We start from the raw sequence: 18,118 nt of genomic DNA on the forward strand, positions 1-18,118 counted from the left end.
CCCAGTGGCTTTTGTGGGAGAGCTGAATCTGATGTGAACACAGAACATGTCTTTCCTCAGGTTTGCTGGCATCTATCACCTTGGTAGGAGGCTGGAGATGGAGTTGTTAGATCAGAGCCAGGTGTAGCTGGGGCTTTTTCTCTGCTCAGTGGCCATCACTGCTCTGTACGGGGTGGGGTCTGTTCCCAAGTTGCTGGAGCAGAAGTTTTGTTTATTTTTTTCTCTCTCTTTTGTTGGATTCTTTTTTTTACATCTTTATTGGAGGATAATTGATTTACATTGTTGTGTTAGTTTCTGCTGTGTAACAGAGTGAATCAGCTGTACGTATACATATATCCCCATATCCCCTTCCTCTTGCGTCTCCCTCCCACCCTCCCTGTCCCACCCCTCTAGGTGGTCACAAAGCACTGAGCTGATCTCCCTGTGCTATGCAGCTGCCTCCCACTAGCTATCTGTTTTACATTTGGTAGTGTATATATGTCCATGCCACTCTCTCACTTCGTCCCAGCTTACCCTTCCCTCTCCCAGTGTCCTCAAGTCCATTCTCTGTGTCTGTGTCTTTATTCCCGTCCTGCCCCTAGGTTCTTCAGAACCATTGGTTTTTTTTAGAGTCCATATATATGTGTTAGCATATGGTATTTATTTTTCCCTGACTTACTTCACTCTGTATGACAGACTCTAGGTCCAGCCACTCACTACAAATAACTCAATTTCATTTCTTTTTATGGCTGAGTAATATTCCATTGTCTATATGTGCCACATCTTTATCCATTCATCTGTTGATGGACACTTAGGTTGCTTCCACGTCCTGGCTGTTGTAAATAGTGTGGAGCAGAAGTTTTGAGGGTTGGGTCTGAGCTGGCTCCATTCCCTTGAAATCTGTTTTCTCCTCAATCCCAGCACCAGCATTCTTGCCCAGGAGGGGAGCAGTGCCCGGGCAAGAGTGATTGGCATGGGCACTTGGCATTGGTCTGGGTGCGAATTGTGGCTGTCTGACCACAGACAGAAATCATGGCTGCTCTAATGTGCTGCCTGTGTAAGCATCAGTAATGGCTGCTCCCACCCTGCTCAGACACGCTTTAGGTCTGTGTTGCTTTTGTTTCTCACAGCTGAGCTTTCTGCTCAGCTGTAGCAGCCCTCACCCCAGTGAGGCTGGAGCGGTTGCTAGACTTAGAGTGGGATGTGTGCTGGAGCAGTCACAGGAAACCAGTCAGCCACCCATGCAGTTTCAGTCCACCCTCTCCGCCCTTTTTTGGAAGTAAGCAAGCGAGGATGTGCTCCTCATGAATGGAGTCCAGGCTTCTCACAGCCCTCCTGTTAGTTCCCCCAGCCCTCCAAACAGCAAGGAGACTCACATTCTCAGTGTCTGACAAGGGTGCCCAATTTGTGACTCAAACCACCTACTCCCTAGAGAGGATCTCTGTCTGTGTGATCGTTCTTCTTCTGAGTCCCCTTCTAGGGGCACAGGTCCAGACCTCATAGCTTCTCATCCATTTATACCCAATTCTATATGCATCTTTCTTACAGTCTTCTAGTTCTGCTAGCCTACAGTTAGCTTTCAGTGAGAACTGTTTCACGTGTAGACATATTTTTGATGTGTTCTGTATCCTCCTGCTTTGCCATCTTGATTTCTTCTCCCTGAGTTAATTTAGTTTTGTTTGTAATCTATATTCTGTGTATATATCAAGTTAGATTAATTATTTTAGGTGTTTGTCTATTGCATTTAATTTGTCAAATATATTGGTGTGTTTTCATATAATATTCTTATAACTTTAAAATTTCTGAGAGTTTTTCAATAATGTGTCTTTTTTTCGATATTGATAATTTTTTTCTCTTTTTCTTTGGTAGGTCAGTTTATCAATTTTACTGATTTTTTTCAAAATACCAGTTTTTAACTTTGTTGATTTTCTCTATTGTATTTTTAATTTTTGCTTTTTATTTATTTTATTCTTAATATTTTCCTTAGATTTTATTTGGTTGTCTTTTTTCTAGATTCTTGAAATAGAAATTCAAAGTATTGATAATTCATTATTTTCTTTTTCCTAATATATGCATTTTTTTTGTCTATAAACTTTCTGCTAAGCCCTTCTTCAGTTTCATACCACAAGTTTTGGTTTGTATTTTTTTAATTCATAAGTTACTCATTGCTTTTGTTGTTTAATTTCCAGGGAGTTAGATATTTTCTAGTTACCCTTTTGGGATTGGTTTCTAGCTTATCTCTGTTGTGGTCAGAAAACTTATTCTGTATTCAGTTTTTTAATCCTGTTGAAGCTTTTTTTATGATCTGGCATTGGCTAATTTTCACAAATATTCCGTGTACACTTGAGAATTATGTAAATTTTGCTCTTGGTTATTTTAATTTTCTCTAAAGTCAATTAATTCAAGTTTGTTAATAGTAACGTTCAGATTTTCTATACCTTTACTTTTTATTTCTATTTCTTCTACCATGTATTGAGAAGAAGTCTCTATGATTTTGAATTTTTTCTTTTAGTTCCATCAATTTTTACTTTAAATATTTTGAAGCTGTGTATTTGGATGCATACATATTTGGAATGTGCTGTCTTCCTGTTTGGTTATTTTCTTTATCATTATCAACTGTCTTTTGTCTCTAGAAGTATCTCAAGTTTTAGAATTTGGCATTAGAATGATTACACTAATTTTGGGGATTGGTGTTCGCATGGTATATTTTTCCATTCTTTTACTTTCAATTTTCTGTTGGTTTTCTTTATAAGGTGTGTTTCTCATAAACAGTGTATCATTTGGTTTTGCATTTTTATTCACCATGGCAGTGTTAATATTTGTAGTACAGTTTGTAGTACAGTTAACCAATTCATGCAATAACTAATGTAGTTTTCTAATTAACCTGGTAGTTTTTAATGGCTACCCTGTGTATAACAGTATGCGTCTGTGACTTATTTTTTTAATATAAATACTTTGAAACTTTTCCAGTATTGGTCTTTAACTCCATATACTCAATACCTGCCTTTGCATTATTGTTGTGCTGCATTTGTCATAGATTTTCAGTGGTTTTACTATGATGTCCTTAGAAGTAGTTTTCTTTGCATTTATCCTGCTTGCATTTTCTTGAATCATTCTAGTTGATGTAGAGTTATTACATTGAACCTTTAAATTTGTTTTTTACTAGTAATGGTTAAAGTTCAGCATTATTTTGATATTGTTTTTTAACCATTTACATATCCTCTTTCATAAAGTACATATTGAATTCTTTTCACATTAACTTTAAAAAGTTAAGTAAATTTTAAAATCTATTCTAGGATTCTCAAAAATTCATTACATTGTTTTTCTTAACATTAGAAAATAATCTTTGATAATATATATTTTTTACCTAAAAAATTATTTTTTATCAGTTAAAATCATAAGTAATGCATGTAATTGTTGATTGATTTTTCTGTATATGTTGTATAATTAATATAATTGTGTTTTATATTAGAATATAAAAAAACTCCTTTGTGACGCAGAAGTTTACTTTTTCTCAGTTTAATTTATTGCAAAGTACCTGTGTACGGCAGTCTGAATAAATCTTTTTTGACGTTAATAATGGATTCTTTGCAATTACTCATACGTTGTTAATTCCAGGTTTTTACCAGGTCATTCTGTTTTCAAGTGTTACATCTTAAATACTAGTACAATAAACACTTTGATGAATTTTGAAGTAGAGAATAATTAATAAGAGTTTCTATTTTTGTCATCTATAATCAAACATTTCAGAAAAATTGGTAATATCAAACATATAGTTAATGTTAAAACTATATTGAATATAAGTAGACATTCCTTTGATGCTTCAGTATCCTAGGATTGTCTTAATGAATATTATTTATCCTTGTTTGCATAAGTGCTGATTGATCAGTAGAGCATTCTCGTTAATAGTCTTTTGGGTGGCCTTGCTGTTGTTGTATTTTGGACTGTATCGAACAGCCTGTAGTAAAAACTATTTAGAAGTACTAGAAAATTATATTTTTTAATGTCATGTAGCAAAATACAGAATATTCTGGCCAACTAATTATGTCATTTTGAAAAAACAGGACCACGTTATGTGGTACAAATAGGTGACAAAATTATCGACTACAATGAAGAATTTCGCCTTTTTTTGTCAACAAGAAACCCAAATCCCTTTATTCCACCGGATGCAGCTTCCATCGTTACTGAGGTTAACTTTACTACAACAAGAAGTGGATTACGAGGACAGGTATATATGGACAATCATTTGCCTTAGAAATATTTAGTATCTTTGTATACTAATGAAATATTTTGAGTGGGAAGCTGTTTTGTTAAACTGATTAGCATTTAAACTCATGATTTTGAAAATATACTTGCAAATCAGTAACACATTTGGGTTTATTTCATTTTCCATTAGTGTTAGAATTGTATATTTGTTGCTAATGTCAAATTGCTACTTCTTCCAGTATAACTTTAATTTTACAGTCTACGTCTGTCATATTTGTTAGAATTTGAGAAATGGAGGATCATACATGTTAAGATTAGCAACTTTATTTTTTTTAACTGTGAAAACTGAAGTTTAAATGTTAAAATTGCAGTTATTGACTTATTCAGCTAGGTGAGGGTCTTTGATTCCAAACCCAACATTTTTTTTTTTTTTTTACTTAGAGCATTTGCATGTTTGAATTTACTTTATTTGTGTATGGCTTATTACAGTTTATAGTTATTACATGAATTACAAAATGATTTTCATGTACAGATTTTTACTTATACACTCCCTTACTCATTTTTCCTCTTTAAAGATATCCTGTTGACTTTTTTAGTATCATCCTGTTTTCTACCATCTAACAATAGTATATTTTTCTCTTTTGATTTATATGATAGCATGTATATTTACCATGGTTTTTACTTTATTGTAATTTTTAAAACTCTGCTATTAAAATATTTTTCTTACCATACTAGATGACTCACTGCATATTTTTATGAACAATGTCTTTTGATTGGCTTGATGATACTTCTCATAAATAAAACAATGTACAGATTACTCAGAGCTTGGCAGAATTGACAAATTCCTTCTTCTATATAAAAGATCTCCACAGTAATTGCTGAAAAGGGCTATTTAGGTATTACTTTAACAAGAACTGAATGAACATGCTTATACAATAGATCTCAAATTAATATATTTTATGACATGCAAATGTCATTTCCTATTTTAAAGTTTCAAACTGAAGAATTTGACATAGCAGTTTTCAACAGCTTTATTAAGATTCAGTTCATATATCATACAATTCACCCCTTGAAAGTTTACAATTCAATGCTTTTTTAGTGGAATTTCTGAGTTTTATGGTAACTCTATGTTTACCATTTTGAGGAATAGACAAAGTTTTCCAAAGTAGCTGCACAATTTTACTTTCCTACTAATAATGTATGAGGGTTCCCCTTTCTCCACATTCTGGCCAACATTTATTATCATTTGTCTTTTTAATTATAGCCATCTTAGTGGATGTGATGTGGTATCTCATTGTGATTTTAATATAGTATTTTAAGTAAGGCAACTATTTCTTTTTGTGACTACTTACCATTAAAAATGTTTGCTTCCATAGTTTTTATACATTTAATCTAATTTAAGAACTGAATATTACATGTTGATATGTTAAGTAATGCAATTTCTTATAGTGTCCTATAATATTTAACATTTTATCAATTAGTTAACTATTCAGTTTGCCTCTTTTGTCAGAAATAATTGTGAACGTGTCTCATATGTTTAGAAAGAATGAAATGAAGTACATAGTAGTATCATTATACTTGTAATATATGATAAAACATAAGACCTGTTTGTGGGAAGTTTTCATTTTGGTTTGTTTTGTTTGAACTTTATTGCTAGAATAACCTTGGATTTTTTTTTAAGCTTTTGGCATTAACTATTCAGCATGAGAAACCTGATTTAGAGGACCAGAAAACAAAACTATTACAACAGGAAGAAGATAAGAAAATACAGTTAGCTAAGCTTGAAGAATCTCTTTTAGAGGTAAAATTGAGCTATTCAGGATATTTTTCATATTATATTATTTTGATTATAATCAAATATTGTTTTTTAAAAAATTATAGTACCTTTAGCATGTTTTTGGTTGTATCAAAGACACATCAATATGTATCTTAAAGTCAAAATTCAAATAGAAAAAGGTAGATGTCTTGGAATATAAGACTTCTAGGAGTAATGTTTAAGACAAGCAATTTTTAACTAATATCGTCTTTATACTGTATTATTTCATTAATATTTGATTTTATGCTCAGAAAAACATTCAAAGGTAGCATGAAATTATGATTTGATCTGTAACTTTAGTCTTTATTTTTATTAGGTTGATAAAATTAATACATATACAATGTTTTGATGATATAGTATCATATAATGATTTACAGTGTCTTTTGATACAGAAGGCTGTAAAATAATGAAATTCTTTTAAGAGAACATAAGTTCCCCAAAACATCATCAAATTAATGATAGTTAACATGGGCTTCTTTTAATTGATTATTTTAATATATATAATAATGTTCATATTATTTTATTAATTTTTCTGCAGACACTTGCCACATCTCAAGGCAATATTTTGGAAAATAAGGATTTGATTGAATCTTTGAATCAGACAAAAGCAAGCAGTGCACTTATTCAGGAGTCACTTAAAGAATCTTACAAACTCCAAATTTCTCTTGATCAAGTAAATATTTCCTTCTTTGTGATCTTATATTGTTTTCTTAAACTTTCATGTTAATATGATAAAAATTTTAGTACCAGGACTTCAGGGGAATGATGACTGCAAAAAAAGAAAGCTATTCAAAAACACCAGGTCCTTGGGTCTAATTCTTATTATAGAGATGGCGATAGATGTTGAGGGTATCAAGTGTAAGGAGTGCTGGTCATTGAGCCCTGCTGAGTACTACTGATTTCTGGCATGTTATCCAAAGTTCTAGAGCTATAAACTTGTACTGAAATTGAAAATGAACGTGTTTAAAATGACTATTAGAGAGCATCTTTGCCATTCCTGGAACTTTTCTTAAGTTAAGGCAAGTTAAGTATATCAATAAAAGAGTTAAAAGCTATTCTTCCCATCAAAAACATTTTTCTTCCCTACTCATCCTGGACCCCATGAATGTGTTGATCTGAACTCTTTTCTTAAAAATGGTTAAAATCCTTCTTGCTTTATTCTTTTGACATTTCCTAGAGCAAAATTTCAACCTTATATCAGTACAATGTATCTTTTTTTTTTTCCTCCTACATTCGGTGACAAAGATTTGCTGAAGAAAATCAAACAATGAAGCAGATTAATGTTATTGTGAATTCCCAGTCTCCAACCTGACCTGGACCCTTACTGACATCCTTTAATATTTCCCATTTCCCTCAATGACTTTTCCAAATGTTATTTTAGGTGTTTTTCAGCTGTTGCTCAAATTCTACACTTACATAGTATTAGTTTCTTCACTTGAGAAAGAGCTCTGTTGAAATCAGAATAAGAGAAAACCTATAGCCTGTTTCCAATCCAGTCATCCCACCTTCTCTACCATAGGTAAAATTGGCAGATGTCATAGCTGTCACTGTATACCAAAAGGATTTTGAACTTTCTGTGCCTTCTCTTTCCGAACAGGCATCTCTGAGTCACACACATAATTTTACCAGTATCATATTTATAATCCTGGTGCTTTGATCAGAATGACATGGAGAGCCTTCTCAGAGTTCAGTTCATAACCTCAAGGCCATTTAATCCTATGATCCTTTCATCTTTATCATCATTTACCTTCAGTCAGAATGAAAGCCCCTGTGATTATTGGTTCTATGCTTATGTTGAACAATGCTAGGTGCTTTATTATCTTAATGTGGACACTCGTTACAGTCTTCTACTTTACCTCTGCTTCCATCAGTGTTCTTGTTGGTACCAGTCCCACACACTAGATTCATTGTTCTAACTTTTCTCCACTGCAGGGGTAGCCTGTAGTGCCATGCTGTCTTACATGACCTACGTGACCTCTGATCACAACTGTTTACCATTCCATTTAACCCTAATACAGGTGCTTACCTCTTTCCCCTAATACAAGTATTCTTGGTCTTCATTGAAACCAACCCATGTACTACTTCTAGTTCTGTAATCAGAGGAGAGGGGGAGTATTTAGAATACATTGCTTGCAGTTACATAAAAATACAAAACAAAAGTGTAATATCTTAGGATTAAAAGAAGTATAAAAACTTAAAAATAGAAAAGCTGTATTATGCAGTTTCTTTATAAAATTCTGTGATTAATCTTTATTTGTTGTATGTATGTTGAAAGTAAGGCTGCGGCTAGATATGTGCATAGCAGTCTGTAGGTGGCAGTAAAACATTAGAACTAAGGTGTCACCCTTCCCGCCCCCCACCCCCACCCCTTGTTCCACAGGAGCGGGATGCCTATCTCCCTCTGGCTGAGAGTGCCAGCAAGATGTACTTCATTATCTCTGACTTGTCAAAAATTAATAACATGTACCGTTTTAGTTTGGCTGCATTTCTCCGACTTTTCCAGCGAGCTCTGCAAAACAAACAGGTATGCTGTTGGTTACCCCATAGCTGAGACTGAATGAGAGAGATTGCTTTACTAGCTGCTTAATTTATAATAATTTCCTGAGAAAAGTTGCTTGGAATTATATTTCAAAAGACCATATGTAACACTTTTAAACTATGTTTAAAAGAAACTAGCTCCTTAGTTGCATTTTGTGTTTTTAACAAACTGTCCCAATGTGGCAGTCCTCTTAATGGAAATGATTTATGTTCTGAGTATAAATTAATAAATGATTGTCTTCTCAGATGATCATTAAAAAAAAAACATGGATGATTCAGGAAGGTATAAAGATAAGAAATTATCCACATAATCCTATTACCTGGGGAAAACAACATTTAAAATTTCATTGTATACCAATGTTGTTTGAGGCTATAATACATACCCGATATTGTTCTAGAAAATGGGAATACAGGAATATACACTGTTTTATCAAGCTTGTATTCTAATGGAGGGAACAATATATTAAAGAATACACATAATTTTTACCAAAAGGTATAATACTGTGCTTTAAAAATATATTGTACAGGGGCTTCCCTGGTGGCGCAGTGGTTGAGAATCCGCCTGCCAATGCAGGGGACATGGGTTTGTGCCCCGGTCCGGGAAGATCCCACATGCCGCAGAGTGGCTGGGCCCGTGAGCCATGGTCGCTGAGCGTGCGCGTCCAGAGCCTGTGCTCCGCAACGGGAGAGGCCAAAACAGTGAGAGGCCCGCGTACCACAAAAAAAAAAAAAAAAAAAAAAAAAAAAAAATATATATATATATAGTACACAATTTTCATGTCAATAAATACAAACCTACACAATATTTTTGAGAGCTTGTGAGGCTATACCCTACTTTATTTAGCTACCTCCTATAGGGTGTTATGGTTATCTCTGCTGAATATCTTATTACCCCCAAATTTAGCAGATTAAAACAATGTTTCTCTTATGCTCATGGATTCTATGGGGAATTTTGTCAGGGCACTGCAGGGATGGCTTACCTCTGCTTCACAAGGTCTGGGGTCTTGGTTGTGAGGAATTGAGAGTGCAAGTGGTTTTGGGGAGGCTTCACTTTCATATCTGGTACTTGAGGTGGGTGGACTTGATGACTAGGACTGCTGACTGCAGTACCTCTCCGTGAAGCTTGGCTTCCTCACAGCACAGAGTAATTGGATTCCTCATATTGCATACTGAGATACCAAACATGTATTTCAGTGAACAAGGCAGAAGCTGAATTGCCTTTTATGACCCAGCCTTGGGTCATTTCTGCTGTATTCTATGGGTTGAAGCAGTCAGAGCCTACACAGATTCAAGAAGGGGAAAGAGACTTTAATGATGGATGGAGGGTCAAAGAATTTGGGGGTTATGTTTAAAATAGCTATAGACACTTACAGGGCTTTTTCCCCAGTGTTTTGTTTCTCCAATTATTTTCCTAGTTAAATTCCTAGACTTGGATAGCTCGGGCAAAAATGCACATTTGTAAGCCTTTAGACAAATACTGTCTAATTATCCTTTGGAAATATATGCTGTTGGTATATTAAACTAATACAACAACAGGGGCCTTTTTAATCTACACCTTGAGCAAAAATGAATATTATATAACTTTTAATAATTATCCTATTAGGTAATTGAAAAATATTTCACTATATTTGAAAGTCTTTGGTCACTTGTAAGATAAATATCACTTGTAAGATAAATATTGGATTATTTGTGTTTTTTCTTTGGTAAATTATTATTTTTACAAATATGGTATTACTATTTTAAAATTTTACTTATAAGAGCTTATATATTAAGGACACTAAACCTTTGTCATAAATATTTTGGGTTTATTAATTTGCTTTTTAATTTATTAAAAAATATATATATATATATATTTTGTGGTACGCGGCCTCTCACTGCTGCGGCCTCTTCTGCTGCGGAGCACAGGCTCCGGATGCTCAGGCCCAGCGGCCACGGGCCCAGCCGCTCCGCGGCACGCGGGATCCTCCGGGACGGGGCACGAACCCGCGTCCCCTGCATCGGCAGGCGGACTCTCAACCACTGCGCCACCAGGGAAGACCCTAAAAAATATTTTTATGAAACCAAATTCATCAAGTTGTTTATAATTTTTGTGTTCAGTATAATACTAATATAAGTGTTTTTTAGAATTATATTTTGGGTGAGAATAATTTGTTCTTTTAGATAGTTAGGAGTAAAATTTCATATCCGAGTAGGTTTACTTAAGTCTATCTTTCTGAGGAAAGATTATTATTCATTCAGTTAATATTTATCGCAGACTTACCATGTGGCAGGCATTTTTCTAGGTGCATGGGTGATATAATGGAGAATAAAACAGGAAAAAATCTTTGTCTTCATTGGCATGGACTACTTAATATTTTCATGAATGAGTTATTTCAGAAAATCTTTATTTGATTACAAATAATGATTAAAGTTTACTGATGTCTTTTCCACTAAAGTAAATCATTTGAAGTTGTTCTTACATTAGATTTGAAATAAAATGGCACCTAACGAAGAGCTTCTGCTTTGGGGGTAGGCTTTGTTAGTAAAATCTGTCATCTCAGTCCTGGGGGACAAGGTAAGCATTTCTCCCATGTATATATGTAATGTCCTTTGGACAAAGATAAGGTTTCAAGATGCAGGAAAGGGTTGAAGAATACATAATTGTGTTCTTTGTCCTTTGGTTTTAAAAAAAATTGAATTTTAATATGTTAAATTTAATCAAACCATTTATAATATTGTGCTGGTAGAAGAATTTTTACAAAAAACAGTAATAGTGTAAAGTCTGTGAGAGTTGGGTCATGATACATTGATCATATTTCTAATTTGCTGTGTCACAGGTAAATCTAGAGAGTCATTTATACTTAACTTCGTTTTTTATTAATAATTTTGTATAAATTACTTAGAAAGTACACAGTAATAAGTTCATTTAAAATTCATTCTTATCTTTTAGTAAAAAAATTGTATGTTAAAATTCAATGACCCTATAAAATATAAGGACTGAGAAATAAGTTAGAAGGTCTAAATCAACTTAGTAAAAATACTGGTTATTTTGTACTGTTTAGAAAAGCTTATAGCTCAGTACTTCCTTAGTGACAATAGTTCTGTGATAATACGGCCATTGAATAACATTGACCTTTGCATGTGTTTGTTCGTGTATATGCACATGTGTGTTTAGGTGGGCATTTGAGTTCATTTGAAAAATATAATCTGAAATACATAGAAGTACATACATTGAAAATCTACTGGACCTTGTAGGTACTATATTCTGTCTCACATTAGAGTGTCTTTTAGTGGATCTAAGCTTCAATTCCACATGTGATCTTTGTTAATAAATAGTAAAATTAAGAGAAGTGTTTGTGGTATGAACTGTGAATAATGAGCTCTCTTGGTTAGAACATGCTACTAACACGGCCAGAAACCTACATTTGATGTATCTGAGTATCAAGTCACAATGTTTTCTGCTAATTTCACACATTTTATTGCTCATCCTGTCGTCCTGGGTGTACTTCTCTAAACTGTTAAAATTATTTTGCTAGTTTTTTTTTCCTTGCCAATTATCATCACAAGGAAGCAAGCAATTTTGTCTAAATGTTATACCAGAATTGAATTCTGCAAGGCATGTATTCTCCAATTGCACCCAGAATGAAGTGAAACTTACACTCATATCACACCAAGGGAAAAGGCCAGCCTTTACAACATCCCCTCCACTATTCCTACCCCAAGCCATTTTTCATTAATCAAATAAAATATCCATTAATGATATTTTTCAAATCATAGCAATCATGTACAATGGAGGTACAAAAGCAGATAAAAAACTAAAACTATGTATGAATTTTTACACCACGTATTTCAAATTCAAGCTGGAGGGCATGGTTTAAGATTGTTTAAGTTCCTGTACTGGGGATGAGAAAATTCTTTATAGTATGGTTCTGGTCATACTGTTTTGGGGCTGGATTGGTAATTATAATACAAGTAATTAAATGGCTTTAACCCAGATTGACGTAGTATTTTTAATGCCAGTAGGAATCAAAGTGGTATGGTCAAATTCAATTCATATGATATTACTGGTAATTGATTATAATTTTCATTTATTGAAAGCTTTAACTCTATCTATACATTAAAAAATACATCAGTTTTTTATTATATTAATGTAGAAGTTTAATGCACTTATTCGTCTAGTCCCTTGAGTCTGTTTGCTGAAGATAATTGTCCCAGAATCAGTTTTGAGTCTGGAGGAACAATTTATAAGCATGATTAAACTGTGGGGTACCTTTTAAATGTTCATGAATTTCCTAATGGTTTTTCAATTTTCAAATTGTAATCTACAGGATTCTGAAAATACAGAACAGAGGATTCAGTCTCTCATCAACTCATTAAAACATATGGTATATGAATATATATGCCGTTGCCTATTTAAGGTAAGAAACATTGTGTTTTTCACTTATAAAATATTACCTGAACCTTGATTTAATACAGTATTAGGTTAAATTATATTAAATTATACATAACTCTTTACATACTAAAAAGGTATTAAAATTGACATTTCTGATATTTTCCCAGAATAAAACTCATTACTAACCAGAATGTCTTACAGCACTTGGGATGTCGTAGGGAGAAAAGTGACAAGTAAAGAAGGGAGAGCAAACCCTGGGTTAGCTGACTTAGCCCTGAACATGTCAGTAGCCACTGAAAGAAGGAACGAGGATGGATTATGTAGGTCATTTTCTAGCCGATGTTTCTCAATCTCAGTACCAGTGACATTTTGTGCCACATAGTTAATTGTTGTGGGGGGCTGTTTTGTGCATTTTAGGATATTTAGTGTCACCTCTGGCCTCTATCTTCTGGTGCCATTAGCCCTCCATTTCCCCGCTGTGACAATCAAAATCATCTCTTGACACTGCTGGATGTCCCCTGGGTTGGGGAACAAAATAATTGTCTATTCTTCGCATTATGAAGTAAACTAACACCTGATCCTGAGTTACGAAATAAATTTGTCATAAGTCTTCAAATTATAGGGGACCCAGAGGAATATACAGTGAAACATATTTTAGAAATTTCTTAATATTATAGAAAACACAGAGGGTTTTCACTTAGGACTTCTTTTTAATGTCAGTCCTTGGGTATAGCTTGAGATATGTTAAAAAAGCACTTTGTAAGGCAGTTAACTAAGTGAGAGGAATAGAGTTATTATGGTCCAATTATATAGGTTTCTTAGAAAATCTTGAAAAAGATATACTTAATATTGTTACTATAGAATAAGATAGTAATTTTTATGATTAGAGTGATTTTGTTGAAGATCTTTACTTCAGACAGAATAAACCCTTCAAAGTACCTTTCAGCACTTTGACAAGGGGTGTTATTGGAAATTCAAAGAATTATAGTTGAGGATTTCTGCAGAATTCCTTCTTTACTGAAAACTATGGATATATATTTTTCTTTTATAGGTCTTATAGTTTACTATAATTCTGAAAATCAGCTATTTGGCCTTCAATTTTAACTTGTGTAAAATGAGGAATTGTAAGCAAATAATTGTCAGTAGTTATGATCCTAGATATAAGGATGATATATCAGTAGTTTCATTTGTTATAGATTCATGATATCTTTAAACATTTTTATAATGCATTATCTCATATAAAACTCTGTAAAATTTGATTACCCAAAATTTTAAAATATTTTCAGAAAATGTTTCAAATTTAATGAGCTATATAGAAGAAAACTTTAAACATTCATTTCATCCTCTCCTCTAACTCTTAGTCCTTCATTAGAGTAAACCAGTTCAAGGTTTGATATGTTCCTTATAATCTGTTTCTTCTCTCTTCATATTCATATGTACAAATATATAGATACAGTTTTAAAATTTTTCCTTACATTATAGTTTCTTCTGTAACAACTCTTTTGTGGCAATAGGTCCTGAAGATCTTTACATAAGTATAAATATGTTAACCTTATTATTTTGAGTGGTTGTGTAGCATTCCATAATATAATTATATGCTAGTACTCTACTGGTGGATATTAGATTATTTCTATATTGTTTGTTGTTATGAATGACTGCAGTTCAGTGAACAACCTGTTCAGTTCCTTCACCTTTATGTACATGTACGAGTAAGTAAGCAGTGGCTTTCTTTTCTAGGAGTTTTATGCTTTCAAGTCTTGCATTCATGTCTTTTTTCCCCTCTTTTTTTATTGAAGTATAATTGATTTAGAATATTATATTAGTTTCAGGTGCACAGCATAGTGATTTGATATTTTTATACATTACATGATAAGTCTAGTAACCATCTGTCACCATACAAAGTTATTACAATATTATTGACTATATTCCCTATGCTGTACATTACACCCCCATAACCTATTTTATAACTGGAAGTTTGTACCTCTTAATCTTCCTCATCAATTTCGCTCATCTCTCAACTCTCTCTCCTCAGGCAACCACCAGTTTGTTCTCTGTATCTATGAATCTGTTTCTGTCTTGTTATGTTTGTTTTGTTTTTTAGATTCTACATAAAAGTAAAATCATATGGGGTATTTGTCTTTCTCTGTCTAATTTATTTCACTTAGCATAATACTCTCTAGGTCCGTCCATGTTGTCACAAATGGCAAGATTTCATTACTTTTTTATGGGCAAGTAATATTGCATTGTGTATACACACACACACACACACACACACACCACATCTTCTTTATCCATTCATCTTTGGATGGACACTTAGGATGCGTCCATATCTTGGCTATTGTAAATAATGCTGCAGTGAACATAGGGGAGCATACATCTTTTCAAGTTAGTGTTTTTGTTCATTTCTTTTGAAAAATACCCCAAAAGTGCAATTGCTAGATCATATGGCAGTTCTATTTTTACGTTTTTTGAAGAACCTCCATACTGTTTTACATAGTGGCTGTACTAATTTACAATCCCACCAACAGCGCACAAGAGTTCCCTTTTCTCCACATCCTTGTTAACCCTTGTTATTTGTTGTCTTTTTGATTATAGCCATTCTGGACAGACGTGAGGTGATATCTCTTTGCAGTTTTAATTTGCATTTCCTTGATGATTAGTGATGTTTAACATCCTTTCATGTGTCTGTTGGTCATTTGTTTGTCTTCTTTGGAAAAATGTCTATTCACGTGATTTGTCCATTTTTAAATAACAATTTACAGTTGTTATGTCTGCTCGTTGGATTGATCCCTTTATCATTATGTAATGTCTTTTTATGTCTCTTGTTACAGTCTTTGTTTTAAAGTCTGTTAAATTCTGTTTTAAAGAAAGCTCCGCTTTCTTTTCATTTTCATTTTCATGGAGTTGATTTTTCCATCCGCTCACTTTAGTCTGTGTTTGTCTTTAGTTCTTAAGTGAGTCTCTTATAGGCAGCATATATATGACTCTTGATTTTTTATTCATTCAGCCACTCTGTATCTTTTGATTGGAGCATTTAGTCTATTTACATTTAAAGTAATTATTGGTAGGTATGTACTTATTGCCATTTTAATAATTATTTTCTGGTTATTTTTATAGTTCATTTTTGTTTCTGTCATCTTACTTTGCCCTCTTCCCTTGTGATTTGATGACTGTATTTAATTTTATGTTTGGATTCTTTTTTTTTGTATGTATCTCTTATAGATTTTTAGTTTGTGGTTACCATGAGATTCATATATAAAAACCTATTTGTGTGTGTGTGTGTGTTAGTTTAAGGTTTAAGTTGATGCTCTCTTAAGTTTGAATGCATGCTAACAATCCTGTGTTTTTACTCACCTTCCCCCAATGTTTACTGTTTTTTGTTTGTTTGTTTGTTTGTTTACTGTTTTTGACATCATATTTTATATCTTTTTGTTTTGTGTACCCTGCAACGTTTCTGCTGAAAAGTCAGCTCATTGTCTTATGAAAGTTCCCTTGTGTATAACTAATTGCTTTTCTCTTGCTGCTCTTAAGATTCTTTCTTTATCTTTAATTTTTACCACTTTTTAGTAATGTGTCTTTGTTTAGACCTCTTTGGTTTCATCTTGTTTGGGACTCTGTGATTTCTGGACTTGGATGTCTTTTTCCTTTTCAGGTTAGGGACATTATCAGCTATTATTTCTTCAAATAAGTTCTTTGCCTCTTTCTCTCTCTCTTCTCCTTGTGAGACCCCCTATAAAGTGAATGTTAGTATGCTTGATGTTGTCCTTGAGGTCTTTTAAACTATTCTAAAATTTTTAAATTCCTTTTTCTTTTCTTTCTCTTCAGCTTGGGTGATTTCCACTACTCTGTCTTCCAGTTTACTGATTCATTTCATTTTATTATCTAATCTGTTTTGATTGCTTTCTCGTATATTTTTTATGTCAGTTATTGTATTCTTCAGCTCTGTTTAGTTCATCTTTATATTTTTTCACTCTTTGTTAACTTTTTCTCTATGTCCATCCATTCATCTCCTGAGTTTGTTGAGCATCTTCATGATCATTAACTTGAACACTCTATTGGGTAGATTGCTTATCTCCACTTTACTTAGTTCTTCTTCTGGGGCTTTGTCTTTTTCCTTTGTTTCAAACATACTCCTCTGTCTCCTCATTTTGCTGAATTCTCTTTTTATTTCTATGAACTCTAAGTCAAGTATGTTTTCCAATCTTGGAGAATGGTTTATGTGGGAGATGTCTTATGGAGCTTAGCAGCATACCCCCTTCTGCTTACCAGAGCTATATGCTCTAAGGTTGCCCCCTATGTGGGCTGCACGGACCCTTCTATTATGGCGGGGCCAGGTACTGTGGTCATACTAGTCAGCAGCACTGGTCCCTGTTCTAGGTGGCTACCAGGCCCTACTTCATGTATTGACTGCCAGGCCCTGGTGTATGGGTCCATGTCCCAGCATGGCTGGTCACATAGCCTGAGGATCCTGGGGCTGGTGCTGGCCTGCTGATGGGCAGGACCAGGTTCTGGGCTGGCTGGCTGCAGGTCCTGGGGAGGCTGGAGCTCATGCCACCCCACTGGTGGGAGGGGCTGGGGCTGCAGGGCTTGGGGGCTGGGGAGGCTGGGGTTGGTATCGATCTGCTGGTGTGCAGAGCTGGTTCCTGGATTGGCTGGCTGTGGGTCTGGAGTTTCTGGCTCTGGTGCTAGCCCACTGATGGGTGGGTAAGCCCCTGACATTAGTAGGCTGGAGGGAGGACTCCAAAATGGTGCTGCTAGACCAGTGTCCTGGTGGTTGAACCTTATCATTCAACCCTACCCTAACTCTTGGCTGTCTCTTAAACCTTTGTGATTGTTCAAGCAGCCTATTATATTCTTATTATCTCCCTGTAGCTTGAGGGTGTCTCATGACCTGTCAGCATCATATGGAGGAAGTTTATCAGTCAGCAGTAGATTCAGGATGCTTTGAAGCCAGATGCTCAGGGAGCAAATTTTAAAGTATGAAAATATATACAGTCCTATGGGACTGCAAGTATAATCCCCACTGGCCATTTGAGCCAGGTGATCTGGTGGTGTCTCCTGATTGGCAGTTGCATAAACGGAGGCTCTAGATACGTGTATAAGCTCTTTTCTAGGAGATACTGGCAAGCTATAGTAAGGCAGAAGGAGAGGGCAAAGATGGCATTCACTGACCTATGATCCCTGAGAGGAGTTCCATAGGCCCCTAG

The 18,118-nt window shown here is 34.4% G+C and overlaps 1 protein-coding gene across 2 annotated transcripts in view; it reads left to right on the plus strand.

Annotated features, from left to right (window-relative positions):
• DYNC2H1 (dynein cytoplasmic 2 heavy chain 1) overlaps window positions 1–18,118 on the plus strand; it is a 376,702-nt gene that overhangs the window by 176,001 nt on the left and 182,583 nt on the right. Inside the window, exons 66-70 of one of the 2 annotated variants that reach the window (XM_079929106.1) lie at window positions 4,044–4,207; window positions 5,867–5,986; window positions 6,540–6,674; window positions 8,382–8,525; window positions 12,847–12,936. In XM_079929106.1, coding sequence (XP_079785232.1) covers window positions 4,044–4,207; window positions 5,867–5,986; window positions 6,540–6,674; window positions 8,382–8,525; window positions 12,847–12,936 — 653 coding nt within the window. Of the gene's footprint in view, window positions 1–4,043; window positions 4,208–5,866; window positions 5,987–6,539; window positions 6,675–8,381; window positions 8,526–12,846; window positions 12,937–18,118 lie in introns of those variants that run through there. The other variant, XM_079929107.1, reaches the window with a different exon arrangement.

This window comes from Stenella coeruleoalba (genome assembly GCF_951394435.1).
Source record: "Stenella coeruleoalba genome assembly, chromosome: 8".
In the NCBI taxonomy this organism is placed as follows: Eukaryota; Metazoa; Chordata; class Mammalia; order Artiodactyla; family Delphinidae; genus Stenella; species Stenella coeruleoalba.